General features: G+C 35.8%; 1 protein-coding gene across 1 annotated transcript; it reads left to right on the top strand.

The window, feature by feature from the left end:
* Positions 1-1967: 1967 nt before the first annotated feature.
* Positions 1968-16893, top strand: LOC100893831. The gene is made up of 14 exons (XM_003724132.3): positions 1968-2185; positions 2737-2921; positions 6866-7046; positions 8935-8980; positions 9590-9672; positions 10681-10992; positions 11619-11795; positions 12465-12656; positions 12838-13029; positions 13423-13561; positions 13971-14031; positions 14317-14418; positions 15222-15351; positions 15916-16893. Exons 1-14 carry the CDS (start codon positions 2120-2122, stop codon positions 15937-15939), a joined length of 1890 nt encoding a protein of 629 aa, XP_003724180.2. The 5' UTR covers positions 1968-2119; the 3' UTR covers positions 15940-16893.
* The last annotated feature ends 234 nt before the right edge of the window (positions 16894-17127 follow it).

Below are 17127 nucleotides of genomic sequence, written 5' to 3' on the forward strand. Positions count from 1 at the left end.
GCAATCACCCCCGGTAGATTATCCCCCCCCCCCTCCCTCCCCCAGGACAACCACACCTCCAGTTTAAACACCTTTACGGCGTCTTTTGGAGGAATCCTACCAAGTACCAAATGCAAGTACCCCGTGGACAATTACCCACCGAAAAAATCCCTTCGAGGACAACCCCCCCCCCCCCCCACGGAAAAGTACCCCCTGTTCATTAAAGGGAAAGTCCACCATGATAATAAGTTGGTTTTCAATTTCAATTTAGTATTTATTGTCCATTTCTGGATATTTGATTTTCACTGGTGTAACATATACAGATTGACATTTACTAATGAATTTACCAAAATGTAGACATTAACAGTAAAAGCATTACAAGCAAAACAAATTTCTCGAGAGGAGGGGGGGGGGGGGGGGGGGGGGGGTTCTCAAAGGGGGTTATTTTCAGGGCGGGGGGGGGGTAACTTTCCGGGGGTAATTGTCCCGCTGGTAATTGGCCTATAGAACCGTTTTTGAAAATCATTTAAATCTATTGAAAACCCATGGAAAACCCATGGACACTCATGTCTATGTCATTAGCGGAATTATACTTAACAATGAATTACACATTTTATAACGTTGAAAACAACAACAGCAAAAAAAACCTGTACATGATCTCAAAAATCAAATGCATAATTCAGAGTTTTAGTATGACTAATGCTTTTTCCTGAATAGGAATGAAACTTCATACGATTTACATGACTGTACCGCACACGAATAATATTCCATTTCCTTGTGTTGACATGCATGAATAGCCAAATGTTTAGATAGCTGGATCTTTGTACGATACCTATCGAAGCGAATCGGCGAATCTATTGTGATTATTATGATTTGAAACAGAGTTTTTTTTCCGTGTTGTTACAATACAGTAGTCATGATACTTATATCTGAAAGGATAGGAATAACCTTCCTTCTGACCCCACACTAATTTTGTTTTTCTTCGTTTAAGAGCAGGAGCAGAAGAATTATAGGGAATATTGATGCCAGGAGGAAACTACTCATCTTGGAAAGCAGGCAAGAGCTCATTGAAGAGACAGAGAGAGAGAGAGAGAGAGAGAGAGATGTGAAGGGAGAGAGAGAGAGAGAGGGGGGGAGAGGGAGAGAGAGAGGGAGAGAGAGAGAGAGATGAAGGGAGAGAGAGGGAGAGGGGGAGGGAGAGAGAGAGAGGAGAGAGAGAGAGAGGGAGAGAGAGGGGGAGGGAGAGAGAGAGAGAGAGAGAGAGTGAGAGAGAGTGAGAGAGAGAGAGAGAGAGAGAGAACAAAAAAGATGGAGGTATGTGTCGGGAGAGAGAGAGAGAGAGAGAGAGAGAGAGAGAGAAAGAGAGAAGGGGGATGCCTAATACCGCTGGAAGATAAATAAGCTTTATATAATGCACTTATTGTCATCAAAATGTACTTGTATCAATTGATTTAATAAGCATTCAAATCGATTGAAGTTAGTAATCAACATCAATTGCATTATCTTTTAACACTCCTTTCCACAAAAACACATTCTACAAATTCAAAAGGTAGCTTTTAAGAATGATGACTGTTATCAAGTATTAACCATGAAGTAGTTTGGGGATGACAAATTACTGTAAAAAAACACGTAAAAGAAATGTGGGCCCAAGAAATGTTCGTGGCAAAAAGAAGTAAACGCGTTTATATTCAACTTGACATTTTTACATGAATCAACAATATATATTCTAGTAAGGAAAGTTGAAGTATGGAAAAACATAAATTTCAAGGTTCATGTGGATTTACAGACACATGTACAACCGTCACGGTGTAAATTCCCTCATGTCGTAACGATGACACCTTCTCGCTGAACACGAAAGAGAATCGGGGAATTTTTTAGGGGGAGCACCGATGACGCAATATGTTTACACAAAACCGCAAACTATATAGCTATACAATAGGCCAATCACAGCAGTGTATAATTCATCGGTGTTGGAGCCATAACGCACGGTACAGTGTGTACATGTTCGTTTCGGATCAGAATACCTCGAGTTTCATTTTCGACGGTTGTGTCGAGGCCGTTTCTCTGTCTAAAATTATTATCAAATTCTTTTCTGGACTATAATTATAGTTGGATTAAATGATACATTGTCCTTCCGATCATGGCGTATACACAGCAACCAACGACTTATTTGGAGAAGGAGCTCATGTTTAAGAAGAAGGCAGAGGTAATCATATTTATTTGCCTAAATCCATAATTCACATGATGTTTTGAAATAGGTACTTTGCTATATAGGCTAGTATAGTTTGCTTGCTATTCATCGATATATTTATGTACTGATGTGGCTGAAATTTGAAATTTTACAGTGAGGATTATCAGTATGGGAACTTAATTTCAAGCTTAGTTTTAAGCATTGAACTTGACTAATTGTCTTAAAATTTACTTCAAGCAAGTCCAGCAACTCTTACAAACCTTTATAATTTTACATTGTACAAAGTTATCTTTGATTGATAAAAGAAAATCAAAAGGGTTTCAAGTTTCGCTTGGAACACCTGCTGGGGCCCCATTTCACAAAACTTGTCATCAGTGACAAATAAGCTGGTGCACAATTCTTGGTTCTGATTTGTTATCAGCAGATTTGTCACTGATTTTTGTCATTGAAAAAAAGCTTTGTGAAACGGGTCCCTGGTGTAAGATCATGGTGTAGCAGACCCCTTTCAACTTGGCTTTATAATTAAAATGGCCAATGATGTAGTCTCTCTCTATCTCTCACTCTAGAAAATGAAGTGTCTAATTGGGATCTGTAAGCTGAGTCGAGTCGCACCCAGCCAGCTCATATTGGAGATAACGGAAGGCGGAAAGGTTCACAATAACTACATCGAGTCCGTAACAATGGGCAAATATGACAACATGTTATGTGTCAATAGTCAGAACGGCGTCACATTCTTGTTATATGAAAGCAGGTAAACGCAAACACTTATAGGGACTTGTCTGAGGGGGTGATCTGAGCGAAGGCGTTGCAAAACTGTTTTGAATGGGGGGGGGGGTGGATTTCGGACCGAAAATCTACTGACAAATTAGTACCACAAAAAAAACATCAAGTAAAATGAAAACAACAACAACAATAACACACAGACCCCTTGCAAGCGACGTCAGTTGTTGTTGTTGCGGTCGAGTATAGTTGACTTACACCGTATTTTTCATGACATTTCTTAAGTATTACTCTAAAATTATGTAATGCAGAGCTTCAATGTCACGTTGTATCCCACAAACTGCAGAAACAATCCTAGAAAAAATAGAAACCACTATATGTCTGCACGAAATATGTTCCTATGTTATCATTATTTTGATTGTAAGATATTGATAATTATGCCATTGTTACCATATGAGACGTTTTCAAATTTGTATTTTCCAAGTAGCAATAGTTTTAGGAATTTTGAACCAAGTAAAGCATCGTTATTAGGAGCACTAGTCTGTATAGATGGCAGTATCAAACTATGATTAGCAACAATCTTACATGATGGGGTAATTATTTGAACAATGCCGTTTGAATTCGATCGTTGTGGTACTGTATAAGTATCATAATGAATAATGTCATCCTTCCTGATCAATCCTGTGTTACTTCTACCTATGATAAAGCACATGTTGCTTGTTACTGTCTGCCAAAGCGTTCATTCATATTATATGCACCCCTTTATGCATGCAATCTTAGATTGGATTTACACTGTACACATTTTGTACTATGCAAATTCATACCTCTTATTCAATCAATGCACACAAGTAATGCAATGATATTTGTTTTTTAAACTGCTTTGGACCGAGTTCACGAAAGGGATCTGACACTAGCCTATACAGCATGGATCCAACTATCGAATGGATTTTTCTTTTGTTTAAAGTTTCACAAAATATTTTTTTTAAAGGAAAGAAGAAAATCAAATAAGAAACAGCGTCCTGATCACTTATTTAGACCAAAGTGTTTATTTTTTAACCATACGAATTATATAAAATGATTATACATTTGTAGTTAATACACTAACTAAATAAATGCCAATGTTTATTTTTCGTTACAGTGTTTTTTATTACAGTATTGTTCCCCTGACTTCATTTGTCGCGAATAGTATTCATATTCGTTTGTAATGACCTTTCTTTTTCAGACAAAGAATAATTCTTACTTGTTTACCTTTAATCATTTCTCAGCTTATTAGCCGCTTATAAAGTAAACCGGTGGTGTAGAAGAATGATTGGTGTCTACTGTCTAAATTAAAACACCTACGTGAATTTTTGCCATATTATGTTAGTGTCTAGGTTATTATACCTCGAAAATGAAAATTATTTTGATTAAAACAAACACTGTTGTTTCGAAGGATATTTTATGATATGTGTATAGCAAATGATAGAATTTGTATTGTTTGTTTTAGATATCGGGGGGCGGTGCTGACAAGCGCTGACATCCAATTTTATTTTCAGGGCTTAACTTCCTCATTGATTTGGGTCATGAAGATGTGGCGTAGCTTTCCTACGATCGAGTCGTTTAGGGGGCATCGTATCAGAGGGGGGGGGGGGGGGGGGGCTTGTATTACAAGGTAGATCGAATGTTAAAGGGATTGGGTAACTTTCCCCCTGTCCACACACAACATTTTCCGTGATTAGCTATACCGTTTCGCGATAGTGATACCGTTTCGCGATAGTTTTACGATGAAATTGTGTGTGTTTGTTTGTTTGTTTGTTTTATTTATTTATCCACGGTTAAAAACACCTGCTATCAGCCACAAGGCTGTTTTTCAGCAAGTCCGTTAAAAACATTCACACAATATACATAAACAAAACAAATATAATTCATAATACAAATTAAAATAACAAGAATACACAATGTGGAAATAACAACAAGAATACAAATGTCTAAATAAATAAATAAATAAATAAATAAATTCTTAATAACAAAAATACAAATGTGTAAATAACTCTTAATAACAATCAGAAATTTGAGGAGAAATACAATTTAGTGAAGTCACAAGCTCCTTATCACAAAACAAATCATCAGGTGTAGATTGAGTGAACGATCGAGAGAGCGAGGAAGAGGGAGAAAGAGAGAGAGAAAGAGAGAGGGGAGAGAGACATAGACAAAGATAGACAATAACAATTAGAACGTAGGGGGGAAAACACCATCGATCGCCTTTATAAAGTTTGAAAGCCGGGTTTCTTTTCTGATGCACTGGGGTAGGTGATTGAATAGCCGAGATGCGATATAAAGAGTGCTGTTTCTTAGAAAATTAGTGTTTGGTTTAGGTATCTTAATAGTACATTCCCTGTTTCTAAGGTTATAATTACTTTCTTTCAAAATGACTTTAGTAGAGAGAATATCTGGTACTTCATTGTTAAGTATTCTGTACATCAGAATAACCAGGTCCTTCTTAACTTTAACATTGAGACAATCAAGTTTTAATCTATTGTAAAGTTCATGTCTGCTGAAGCGAGAATCCACCCAAAGTACTATTCTTAATGCTCTGTTTTGTAATATCTGAAGCTTCTTTAGGTGCCCAGATTCGGGTTTCATCCAAATCGTACTACAATAATCAAAACGAGATCGGATCATCGTATTATATAATAGCAGAGCAGTCCGTTGATCAATAAATGGTCTAGCTCTTCGTAAGACAAAAAAGTTCCGTAGTATTGTTGATTTCGCCCTTTCAATTTGTGGTGTCCATGAAAAATCTGTATCAAGTATAACACCGAGATATTTACATTGATCGACTCTCTCTAGGGGACAATTGTCAATACAGACATTAATGTTCTCAAAATCTTTACGTTTACATTTTGTTCCTATGACCATAAACTTACATTTCATTGCATTTAGCATAAGTTGATTATGCAATAACCAATCATGAATAACACCTAAATCTTCATTGACGCTCACTAACGATACGTCGTATAAAAAAAACTAGTCTAACGAAACGCAGGTTTGGGCATCGTTTCGAACTGAAACTCAATAAAGATTCACGCCTAATCACGCCTAATCACGGAAAATGTTGTGTGTGGACAGGGGGTTTGTCTCAGATTCTGAAACAAAATCCTGGATTCCGCTCATGCTGCAATGATAATTATAAACCTTTAGGTCAGTCAGGAATCCAATGACTTTTACAAGCGGATCGTCTGTCTGATTATCAAGATATTTATGACTTGAATTCGAAATCAATTTTTCCGTTTTCCAAACGGTTTTTATTTCACTACAGTCTATTGGGGAAATGTGTATGGTAAAGCCGGTCACTTAAAGATTTGTTACTTTTTTTTTTAGACACTTCAGGATCATTTTGAAGCGCAATTATTTTAGGGCTTCAATATTTATACACCATATCACAGACACTGATAACACGTAGGGCCATGCATCTCAGGTTTAACATTGTTAAACGATACCTTTAAGATACAAAGCCATGCACCACTTTATTGGGGGAGAGAATGAGGTCGTATCATCCTCCACCTACCTTTATCAGTTTTGTGTTGTTGTTGTTGTTGTTGTTGTTGTTTTTTTTTTTTTTTTTGGGGGGGGGGGGGTAATTATTATATGATTAGGTGACGTGCCCCCATAGCTAGGCGCGAGCCTGTGGCTGAGCGAATGCCTATGAAACTGAAAATCCATGATTTGATCGTTATTTTGTTTTTGTTATGAGGAAAAATAACTACATCCGTCGATATTAGACCTCGCCGCTCTTTATTTCCACTCTTTCTTCATGCAAATCACTATGAGCTCAGAAAGAGAAATTGGTGGCTTGAATAATTTTTCCTACGCTAAGTTGTCATTCGCCTTTTTTCGATTGGATCTCTTTATACGATGCATAATTAGGATCCTTTCTGGACTCAACTTTCTAATGAACACTCCCTTTATGACTCCCATCTATTTCATCTGATATAGGCAAGACCGTGATGAATGGTATGCAACCATCAGACAACTTCAACATGGCCACGTGCCTAGTTTCCCCACGAAACGTAAATCTCTACCAGCTCCTCCTCCTGTGAGTACCAAACCAAAAGGCGGTCAAAGGAAACCAGTGTCATCTCCATCTACACTTCAACAGATCTTCAAAGAAGGACTCGTAAGCGTCTCCTTCTTTTCCTCATTCAATAATTGATTCCGTTTTTTTTTTAAAGATTATTAAAGGATAGTGTGTTTTTTCTTCAAAGAAAAAGACAAACATGGAAATAAAGAAATGACGTACAATCAAAGCATCTCTTGTGAAGCATGAAAACTGGTACACTATGATGAATAGATTGCTTTTTTTATTAATTGAATTGAATTTTTAGAAACTGAGTTGACATTTGTTTTCATCATCATGACAATGTCTACAAAGATAACAGAAGAAATATCATAACAGATAACAATATCAAACGTACATTTATGAATTGACAAAATAACATTCAAAATATAAAGATACTATAAATTTTATAGTAGAAACCATAGTACAAATGGAAAATTGTGCATTCGTAAAAACCAATAAGGCTTGACAGTTGAATGCACCAGGCGGACAAGTAATATAATGTATGCTTTATAAAAAAATTAAAAAATAAAGTGATACATTTAAAAACAGGGGGAGGGGGAGGGGTCGTATTTCGGTATAAAAGATGTGATCTTAAATGCAGAAATTACTTTGAATGAGGAACAAGAATTCTCTTCGCGGCATAGATTAAAACAGCACGATCGTGAGCATGCAACTGTTGAGAAAATAACTTTCCAAATTCGGAATCCTTCTAAATTCTTTCTGTAGCTTTTTTTTCTTGGTTTGATCAACTTTTCTTGCAATTTATGCAGCTCGTCAGGAATCCCGGTGCGCTATATAAAAATATTATATATACATAAAACATGTTAACAATTTAAGATTAAACCAATTGAAAATGTCAGACATTTGTAGTTCTGGTACAATCCCTGTCGGGAGGAGAGAAGGGTATAATCATACACCAATGTAATCCGTCGATTTTTTTTGATTTTTTTTTTATTAAAAAAAATCATGACAGTGTGACTTAGCCGTAAAAATAAACGTAACATACATATATATTTCATCTTCTTCTGATATATAAATGTGGCGGTGGGGAGGCCCTATATGTTTTTATTTTCATTTAACCGTATACCGGTACATGAAGCGGTGGGGGTAATGGAGGAGGTAGTGTACATGGAACCCTGTAATTTTACACTTCGATTTTCAATCATAAATATCTTGATAATCAGACGGGCGATCGGCTCGTAAAAGTCATGGGGTTCCTGACTGACCTAAAGGTTTATAATTATAATTGCAGCATGAGCTAAATCCAGGATTTTGTTTCAGAATCTGAGACAAAGTTACCCAATCGCTTTCCATTCTTGCACCATTTTGCTCTGACGACATGACAGCAACTAATTTTAAACATTGGCTTCATAGCTGACAAAGCAAGCATAAAGAACGACCGTTAGATTTCAATACTTGCATAGGTTTGAACAATGAAAGAACCACTGCATGTCTGTAGCTGTACAAATACTTAAAGAAATATTTATTGTATACGGGTTCACTTACAATGTGTATTGAACCAGGCGCGGATCCACGGGCTCAAAAACTAGACCAAAAAAGAAATAAAATACGTGCTCTCCCCCCCCCCCTCCCCTCCGCCTATTCGCCGTTGGCTGATACGCCGCTAAACATTTTCTCAAGATTCCCCCCCCCCCCTCTTGCTGCCGGCTGGATCCGCCCCTGTATTGCAACGTTATCTACATTGAATCAATGACTCTAGCTCCATAACTGATTTAGCATAAAGATCATAACCTTATAAGGCGATTAAAAATTATCAACGATAATGCACTCTGAATTCATTTATGTGATGAGAACTCCACAGTCGCATTATGTAAAATGCCACCAATTAAAGCCGGGGTAATAATTGTGGAGCGTCAGGTGTGTCATTAAAGAGGCAGAAAAGCTTTAAAACTTTTTCTTCAATTTAATGTCGTTGTTTTATTAGGAGAGGGATTTGAACCGCATTCTCAAGAGACCACAATCAAACACAGGTAAGAAAACAAAGTCAAGTTTATTCATTACATTGCGTACAGTCGATCGCTCAAGGATAATCTGGTATAGAGGCCCAATTTATCGCGAATTATTTGATGAAACAATGTTGGCATATTTTTTTTTTCATCGCTTAAACTTGTTTTTGAGACTTTGTTACTATCATAAACAGAGTATATACCCACTCAAAGGATTTAATAAAATATATTTCTTTCCCCAGCAATTCAATTTGATCTATACCTGGTTAATGTATCTGCGTACCCTTTCTCTTCAATTCTGCGATTTTTGTATTGTAATTAGTATTATTGTTAATATTATCTTTATCATTATTGTTATTATTAATATTATTATTATTATTATCATTATTGTTATTATTATTATCATTGTTAGTAGTAGTAGTATTAGTATTATTGTAGTATTGTTATCATTATTATTATTAATATTATTATTATTATTGTTATTATTCTTTTTCTTCTTCCTATCATTATCATTATCATTGTTTTAATCATTCTAATTATTATAATTATTATTATTATTATTATTATTATTATTATTATCATTATTATTACTATTATCTTTATTATTATCATTATATATTATCTCTTTCACAGGTTCAGGCTCGTACGTGAATATGGATTACAACCAAGCATTACAAGATTCTAAGGAATCCTATAATACATTTAATGTATTGCATGTAAGTTTATTAATATGAATTGAACCTTTACTTTATATCCAAATAAAATAGAAATATTTACAAAAGAAGGAATTTGAGCATAATCAAAAGCGATGTATCGGCACCGAGTAGCTTTACCATTCAAATTTCAAGTTTACAAGTAAACATTTGGAATATACCAATTGTTGTTATCATATAATAGTGGACTAACTATTTTCAGGCTCATTCTTTCAACTATATGGCACCCCATTATCCAACGGGTCCGTAAACATTGTAAATCACTTGATAAAAGACATACCAATTTATGATTACATTTTCGAAGTGAATAACAATAATTGTATATAAGGACATCAAAAATATCGTCGAAACAATGCTTTGTTCATGTTCAAACATGTTCAGTGAAAGAGACAGCGTCAACAATGAAACATTATATGCATATTTGCTTTAAATCAATATATAAAGCAGGTTTGAACTTTATACCAGTATCTTTAATAGTATAACAAATCAGAATGCAAAGATGTTTTAGGTTGTCAACATTCCTGACATCAATGCATGGCGATGCGAATGAAAGACACGAAGACTGCTTGATTTTGGATGAGAACCAGTTCTTTTTATTTTCCCCCGCCCTCCCCCCCCCCAAAAAAAAAAAAATAAAAAGGTAATCCGTAACCAAATCCTGGCTATAAGTCTAGAATTTTCAGAAAAGTAGAAGAGGCCGAAATAAGCTAAAATCAAGACATTTAGGTATGAGTTTTTCTTTCCTTCTCCCTTCTTGGATTATCGTGTACATTCCGCTTTCGCTCTAGTATTAATACTAAACCATACTTTTTATGATTACGATGTCAACACATTAACCTGGTTCTACATATTATAGGGCTCATAAACAACTTCCTATAAATGTTAAACTTTCGCCAAACAAATGTTTGATGCAGAAAATTCACTTTTCTTCTTCATTCTAACTTTTCCTTCTCTTTCTTTTCTTTTCTTCTTTCTACTCTCGGTCTCCTGTTTTTTTTTTCTTTTTCAAAGGGGATGCAAAATATGGACCTTAATCCAGCGCCAAGTGAAGATACTACATACGATATACCTGATGAAGAAATGTCACCTAATCTAAGCGAAGATAACATATATGATGTCGTGGATGATGATGGTTCCGGCCTGATAGAGGAGCAGATTTATGACGATCCTTGTGATGAAGAGTTTACTGAAGACACGTTCTACGACGACACTGAAATGGGAGCGGGAGCATTTGGTGGAGGACCTCCTGGATTACCACAATGGAGCTCCGGGGAAACCCCTCCTCCCCTACCCCGAAGGCCAAATACTTTGTTGTCACCACAGGTAACTCATGCTTAATTTCGATTTCATTCGTCGAGCATAATTATACATTATAGATAAATATAAAAAGCATAGAAAGGATTGAGGAATACACCTTGATGTGATAATCTGTGAAATTTAATTGACATGTTTTGATTTCCTTTGTTCTGTATTCGGTTTGTTTAGTGTTTAAATGTATTGTTTTGTTAATATTTTGTGAGTAATTAAATTGTATAAGTATATTTATTTCAGTCCATGGACTCTGTGAAAAAGAGTCGTTGAGGCTGAAACGCGTTACAGTGATACAATGAACCAATGACAAATAAAAAAGAGCTCATTATGTTTTTAATGTGCCTGAATCCAAATAAGCCAAACACTAAATGATGATTTAGACATGTTAATTCGTAACTCATTCAATGATATATTCCTGGCAGGAATTAATTCTTTGAAATGCTAGAGCACCGCAATGGCAGCACAGCTAAAGCCGGGGTAATAATCTCTAAGTTTGGAAGCGCTTAGTGATTCTAATAAGCGCTATATAAAAACTGAGTATTATTATTATATTAATTGTTGTATATGCCTGTGACTTATGATCCATGAGTGGCTTTTACGAAGCAATAAACAATGTCGATGTTATGCCATTATCACAGAGCTTCAATGAGACTGACGATATCTACGAAACCGTAGATTCTGGTCTTCCTCCACCGATTCCCGCTCGACCTCGACCAGCGACAAACAAACAAACGATAGGAGGAAAACCGAACGGAAGGGTGGCACTGCGTCCAGTGAAAAAACCCAAGTCAACCCCGATCAAACCATCTACCAAGGTAATTATAACAAATACTGATAATCTAATCAATGTAGCTGACATGAACGATGCTGCTGAAAAGCAGTTTAATAGCTCTAGGTCCTGAATGCTTGTCAACCGGTTTCATTTTCTTTTGTTTTGTTTTGTTTTGTTTTTAGCAAGGGGTAGAGGATATAATTTGAGCACCACAAGTGCTGTAGATCCATTTCAAGTTGTGTTTTTTCCTCCTAGCTCCTGAAAACAGGGAGGGGGATATGCAGCTGGACATGGTTTCATAATTGTCTCAATACTGACCTTATGTTCATGGTGAAGAGATGACGTTCAACTCTGAGCATTTAACTATGCTATTCGTGATGATTATTAATTTTAGTCTATATCTTCTGTTCGAACTTTTTTCGAAGTGTTATTTGTGTAAAAGGAATCATGAGAACAGAGAAGAAATGTACACATCATGGCTCATTGATGACACTCTGATCAAAGGCCATCGTTAAGTTCGATTAAGAGAGTTATTTTATTTCCTAATAGTCCACTGACGTAACAAATTATATCAGAATACTGGTTTTATTTTCATTGAATTTCAACAGAGAATCAATTGCTTTAATCACGTATTATCTTATAAAAATAAGCAATTTATCTGTTTATTGTGACACACATATATGATATCTTTTTTTCTCTCCCTATCTGACAGACTACAGGCAAACCTATGGATGTTGGTAGAGATGGATCAAGGACTCATTCGACGACTGGACAAAGCCTAGGAGATGAACTAGCCCGGAAGGTATCACAACGAAACAGATCCAATACACTACCTAGCGGGACAGGATCACACCCACACACCTTCAACTCACAAGACTGTGGCAGAGGCAACACTTTATCCAAGGTATATTATAAACCTATTGCTCAGATGGTTAGAGGCCTTCGGTCACTAATTCGTCATTTGTCTCCATTTGTGTTCATGATCCAACTCTTAGAAGTTAACAAAGTTATTAAAGGGCACTTTGTGACTTGACTTCAATGCTCATCACTTATCATTCCTCCTTCCCATCTGTCTTTGACCCCAGAAACCCATGGATTTGCCTAGCGATATTGGAAAAGTGCAACTTAGGAGCCCCGACAGGCAGATGCCAAAGACAAGGCCGAGCAGCGATACTGAGTACCCTGACGAACTTGCCAGAAAGCTTGCAATGAGGAAGTCTTCTTGGAAGCAGCCTCAGGATCATGACCATCAGCTTCCCAAACCCTTCCCGAAAAAGGTTGGATTATATTATGTGATATATCTTTTATTGTAAGGCACACCTCACGTCACCTTACGCTACCAGATTTGTTCCTGTTAATGTACGTGTTTTTTAATGTATGCTTCTATGATTTACTTTTAAAAGCATTGTAGTGATTCCGCAGAATCAACAGGTATGCAACAACTGAATACAAAATAAAAACAAAATAAAGGATGTAGCTACAAATATATTTTTAATATATACTCTTTTTTGGACCAGAAATATTTTGAACACATAACGAACTGAGTTTAACTTGAACGCAGTATTAGATGATCATGCTTCTTTGTGTTGTGGGGCTCTTTCGCACCGTCAGACCGTTAGTCTAGATTGCACAAATATGTAATTGCTGTTTTTCTGTTTGTTTACTAAAAGAAAGCTTTAGTTCCTCCTCCAACCCCCACAAAGCCTGGCAAAGCTCAACCCAGTGATCAGGTGGACACCAAGAAACACAAGAGCCTACCACCAACACCCGCCAGAAAACCTGTCAAGCCACCACCCTCCGAGGAATTATGTAAGAACTTTTCTTAGTTACCCTTCTAAAATCTTTTTTTCCAATCAGGAGTTAATGGGGCATGTTAGGAGCCTTCCATCCCTACCCTCCCGTTTTTACAAACACGAAACATCAATTAGCTAAATGCTTAATGTAGAGAGATATCGTCACCAAAGATATTGGGCAAGACACTTGGTAGGAGAAGGAAAAGGAGAAGAAGATGATGAAGAGATGGAGAAAAGGGGAAAAGATAAAAAAGGATAGAAAAAAAAAGGAATGTGCCATAAAGAAACACAATACAAAAATCAGACTACAATAAGAGAACATGACATTGTAAAGATTTAGTGCTGACATTAATAATTAAAACAAAACTGTACTGTATCTTCTCAAGTTAGTGAAAAAGTTTAATCCTTCCACATATTTATTTCAGATGAGGATACCGAAATCGGGCCGCCACCTCTGAAGCCAAAACCGACAAACACAAAACGAAGGTAAAATGTACCCCATAATTTGCAATTTTTTTCAGAGTTAAAAAAAAAAAAATCTTTTCTTTATTCACTAGAGTACTAGACGTATAGTAATTATGTAATTACAAAATTTGCGGTGTTTTTTAATAGAAATTATGACTTGGGTTCCACTTGAAGGAATATGACTTTCGATTTTATTTGATGATTACGAAAATTGAAGATGTCTGTTGCTTGTATATGTAGGCCCTATTCCTATCTTATTAATGACAAATTAATTATCATACTATCTATTTTCTCTTCATTATGTAGCTCTGTTGTTGGTAGAGTACCGTTAGATGTCCGGATTACTCGTCATGCTAAGCAGAGTCTGGCTGGATCTGTTACCTTCACAGATCAGTCGGATTTTGTGGTGTAAGTAACTTTGTCAAATCATAGAAAAGTAGAATTCATTTAATAACAATAATAATAATCATAATAATGATAATGATACTACTAATAACAGTTGTGATTATAATAATAATAATAATATTATTATTATTGATGATAGCAACTTTTCGTATGCGCTCATATCCATCAATGATATGTGGCAAACAGTTAAGAAAATTACGTAAGAATAAGCAAATACGTATAACAATGGATAAGAATAAGAACATTAATTACAGAGTGTTGGTCATGAAATAGAAAACAGTACCTTTTGTTGCATATAGGAATGAAATAATTGAATCCTGTGTGTGGGAAACTGACTTATAAATGAGCTTGTAATAACCTATTTTATCGTGCGAAGTCCCAAAACTTGTTATTGTCTTTTATTGTCTGAATACAAATAACAAAATCAAATAGAGACAAAGTTCACTTTTTGCAATTAAATAAATCGAATAAAGAACATTCAATGGAAAAAAAACTATTGAAATCGCACATAATGGATACAAAAGAATATTTACCCACTTCTCTGATTTATAAGGTTAATGATATTTGGCAAATTCCAATGAATGAAGTATTATTTAAATGAATAAACTATTGACGAGGGAGAGTAACAGTTGTTAACACCTAGTGCAAATTTGCCAGTACTTACGTTTTATACATCTATCTATTTCTAGTTAAAGGTTTTACGTTTATAATCATGTATAAATCCTTCGCATGCATAGTTGGGTATTAAGGCAGCATCCATTTTACCGCAGACCTTTCTATTTTTATTTCTTTTTTCTACATTATAGGATTGAGAGAACCGATTTACCAGATGACTTGCATGTCGGAGATCAAGTCTTACAGATTGGCGACATTGATGTTCGCAACTCCTCTGCTGCGTTCGTAACAGAATGCTGGAAGAGAGTCAGCGAAAACGAGGTAACTACCTAACATTATTTCCCAAACCCAACCTCCCTTGATAATGGCGTATCATCACTGGGAAAGCTGAACCCCCTCCTAACAGTCAAATATTATTTTCCTAAGCGATCAACAGGAAAATCAACATAATTATGGGCAATTTCAATAACATATTATATAACCTGCAGACGTCATATCGGATTGGTATACTCATTAATGTTCGCATCTTTTAATAGATGATGGACAGTGCTGTCGAAATTGGGTTAAGTTTTGGAAAGTCGTAGCGAATGTGTTATTACGCAACCGCGTAACAAAGACTTTCATGGTTTTAATCATGCCGCCCCTCCCCTTCTTCAGACAATCTTTAATCCACCTTTCTCAGCAGAAACTGCACACTAAGCGGGCCATGGCATTGTCGATTTTGCTTATTTTGCTTCAAATATGAAGGAGTTGTTAGCAAAGAATCAAAACTTTGCCAATTACACTGGAATTCATTTAACACTTGCGATTTTAATACCGCAAAGTTTACGTGTGCTTAGAATATAACTTAAATACTTTTTGTTTTCTCTCGTTACTTATTTTTAGGTCCGAGTAAGAATTCTGCGATAGTGAGGAATGGTCAGCATCGCATCTCACAGGCAATCAACATCTCAAAGATGAGGATAGACCTAGATGACCTGCTTTAATTTCTTGCTCTACCACTCGATTATTTATGCTGCAGTTGTATTCTTTATTTGTATATGTGTTCATTTCCTTTGTTCCCATTAACTTACATATCAAATATGCGCTTGTATAATTATGGGCAACCAGTGTATACAGTATTTGTTAGTATTACTCCACTAGGCTAATAGTAATATGGGTTTTAATACATAACCAAATCAACCAACACACTAGCTTCAGTTTTGAACATATGATCTGCTGGTTCCAAGTCTTTGTCTCTTTAACCACTGAACCAACACGGAATGTGCCCGTATCCGCATTGCAAAATCCAGTATTTTGTGTTATGACTGACTCAAATTACATTAATCAACTTTAGAAAAGAAATTCAGATGTTCATCTTTTTGTCTACAATACAAGTACTAACATCAAAATGTTTGGCAGTGGTTAGCAGGGTTCAATATTCTTAAAACCTTTAAATAATACGGATTGAAGGCATGCCATTTTTACAATTACGACTATTCAGTCGAAACACGATGAATATAATTTATGACTCTATCAAATATCAGTTCTTCACATGTCTATATATGTATCAATATTATGTGGTAAAATCTTTGATGTAGTCAGCATCAAATACAAAGCAGATATCAAAGCAGAGTCTAATCCTGCTCTTCATGTAATTTCTCTTTATTTCGTTAATATGAATTCAAGTGGTTATAAATTCCAGAAATGGCTCATTTAATTAATTAAAATATATAACAAATATTCATTTTCTTTTGCCAAATCTTGCCATACTACAATAGTATCATGCTGTGTTATCTCTAAGTTATGCAAAATAAGTTGTACGACTATAGTTATTTGTCAAATCCTCACATTTAAAACCGTTCCCAATTGATAAGAACCATTCTCTCGGGGGGGGGGGGGGGGGTTATAGATATCTGTGCTTAGCAACAGAAGAAAATAGGTTTCAGATAATTGCTGTCTGTACACAAACTTTATGAATCAGTACCGTATGAAAATTTAACCGAACTCGAAAGCCTTGCACTTTATAGGCGTGTATGAGTACATAATCTATAATCCACAACTGGTCGCACACGAAACAAAAATGAAAAAGCGTAAGACGTGGTAATGAAAATATGT

This window comes from Strongylocentrotus purpuratus, unplaced genomic scaffold (genome assembly GCF_000002235.5).
Source record: "Strongylocentrotus purpuratus isolate Spur 01 unplaced genomic scaffold, Spur_5.0 spur5_scaffold_8, whole genome shotgun sequence".
In the NCBI taxonomy this organism is placed as follows: domain Eukaryota; kingdom Metazoa; phylum Echinodermata; class Echinoidea; order Camarodonta; family Strongylocentrotidae; genus Strongylocentrotus; species Strongylocentrotus purpuratus.

Bases quoted from the DNA above. Each gene is read 5' to 3' on its own strand.
- LOC100893831 (XM_003724132.3), top strand. From the start codon at position 2,120: ATGGCGTATACACAGCAACCAACGACTTATTTGGAGAAGGAGCTCATG. The intron at 10,993-11,618 runs GTAACTCATGCT...CCATTATCACAG, and splicing joins ATACTTTGTTGTCACCACAG to AGCTTCAATGAGACTGACGA. The intron at 14,419-15,221 runs GTAAGTAACTTT...TCTACATTATAG, and splicing joins GATCAGTCGGATTTTGTGGT to GATTGAGAGAACCGATTTAC.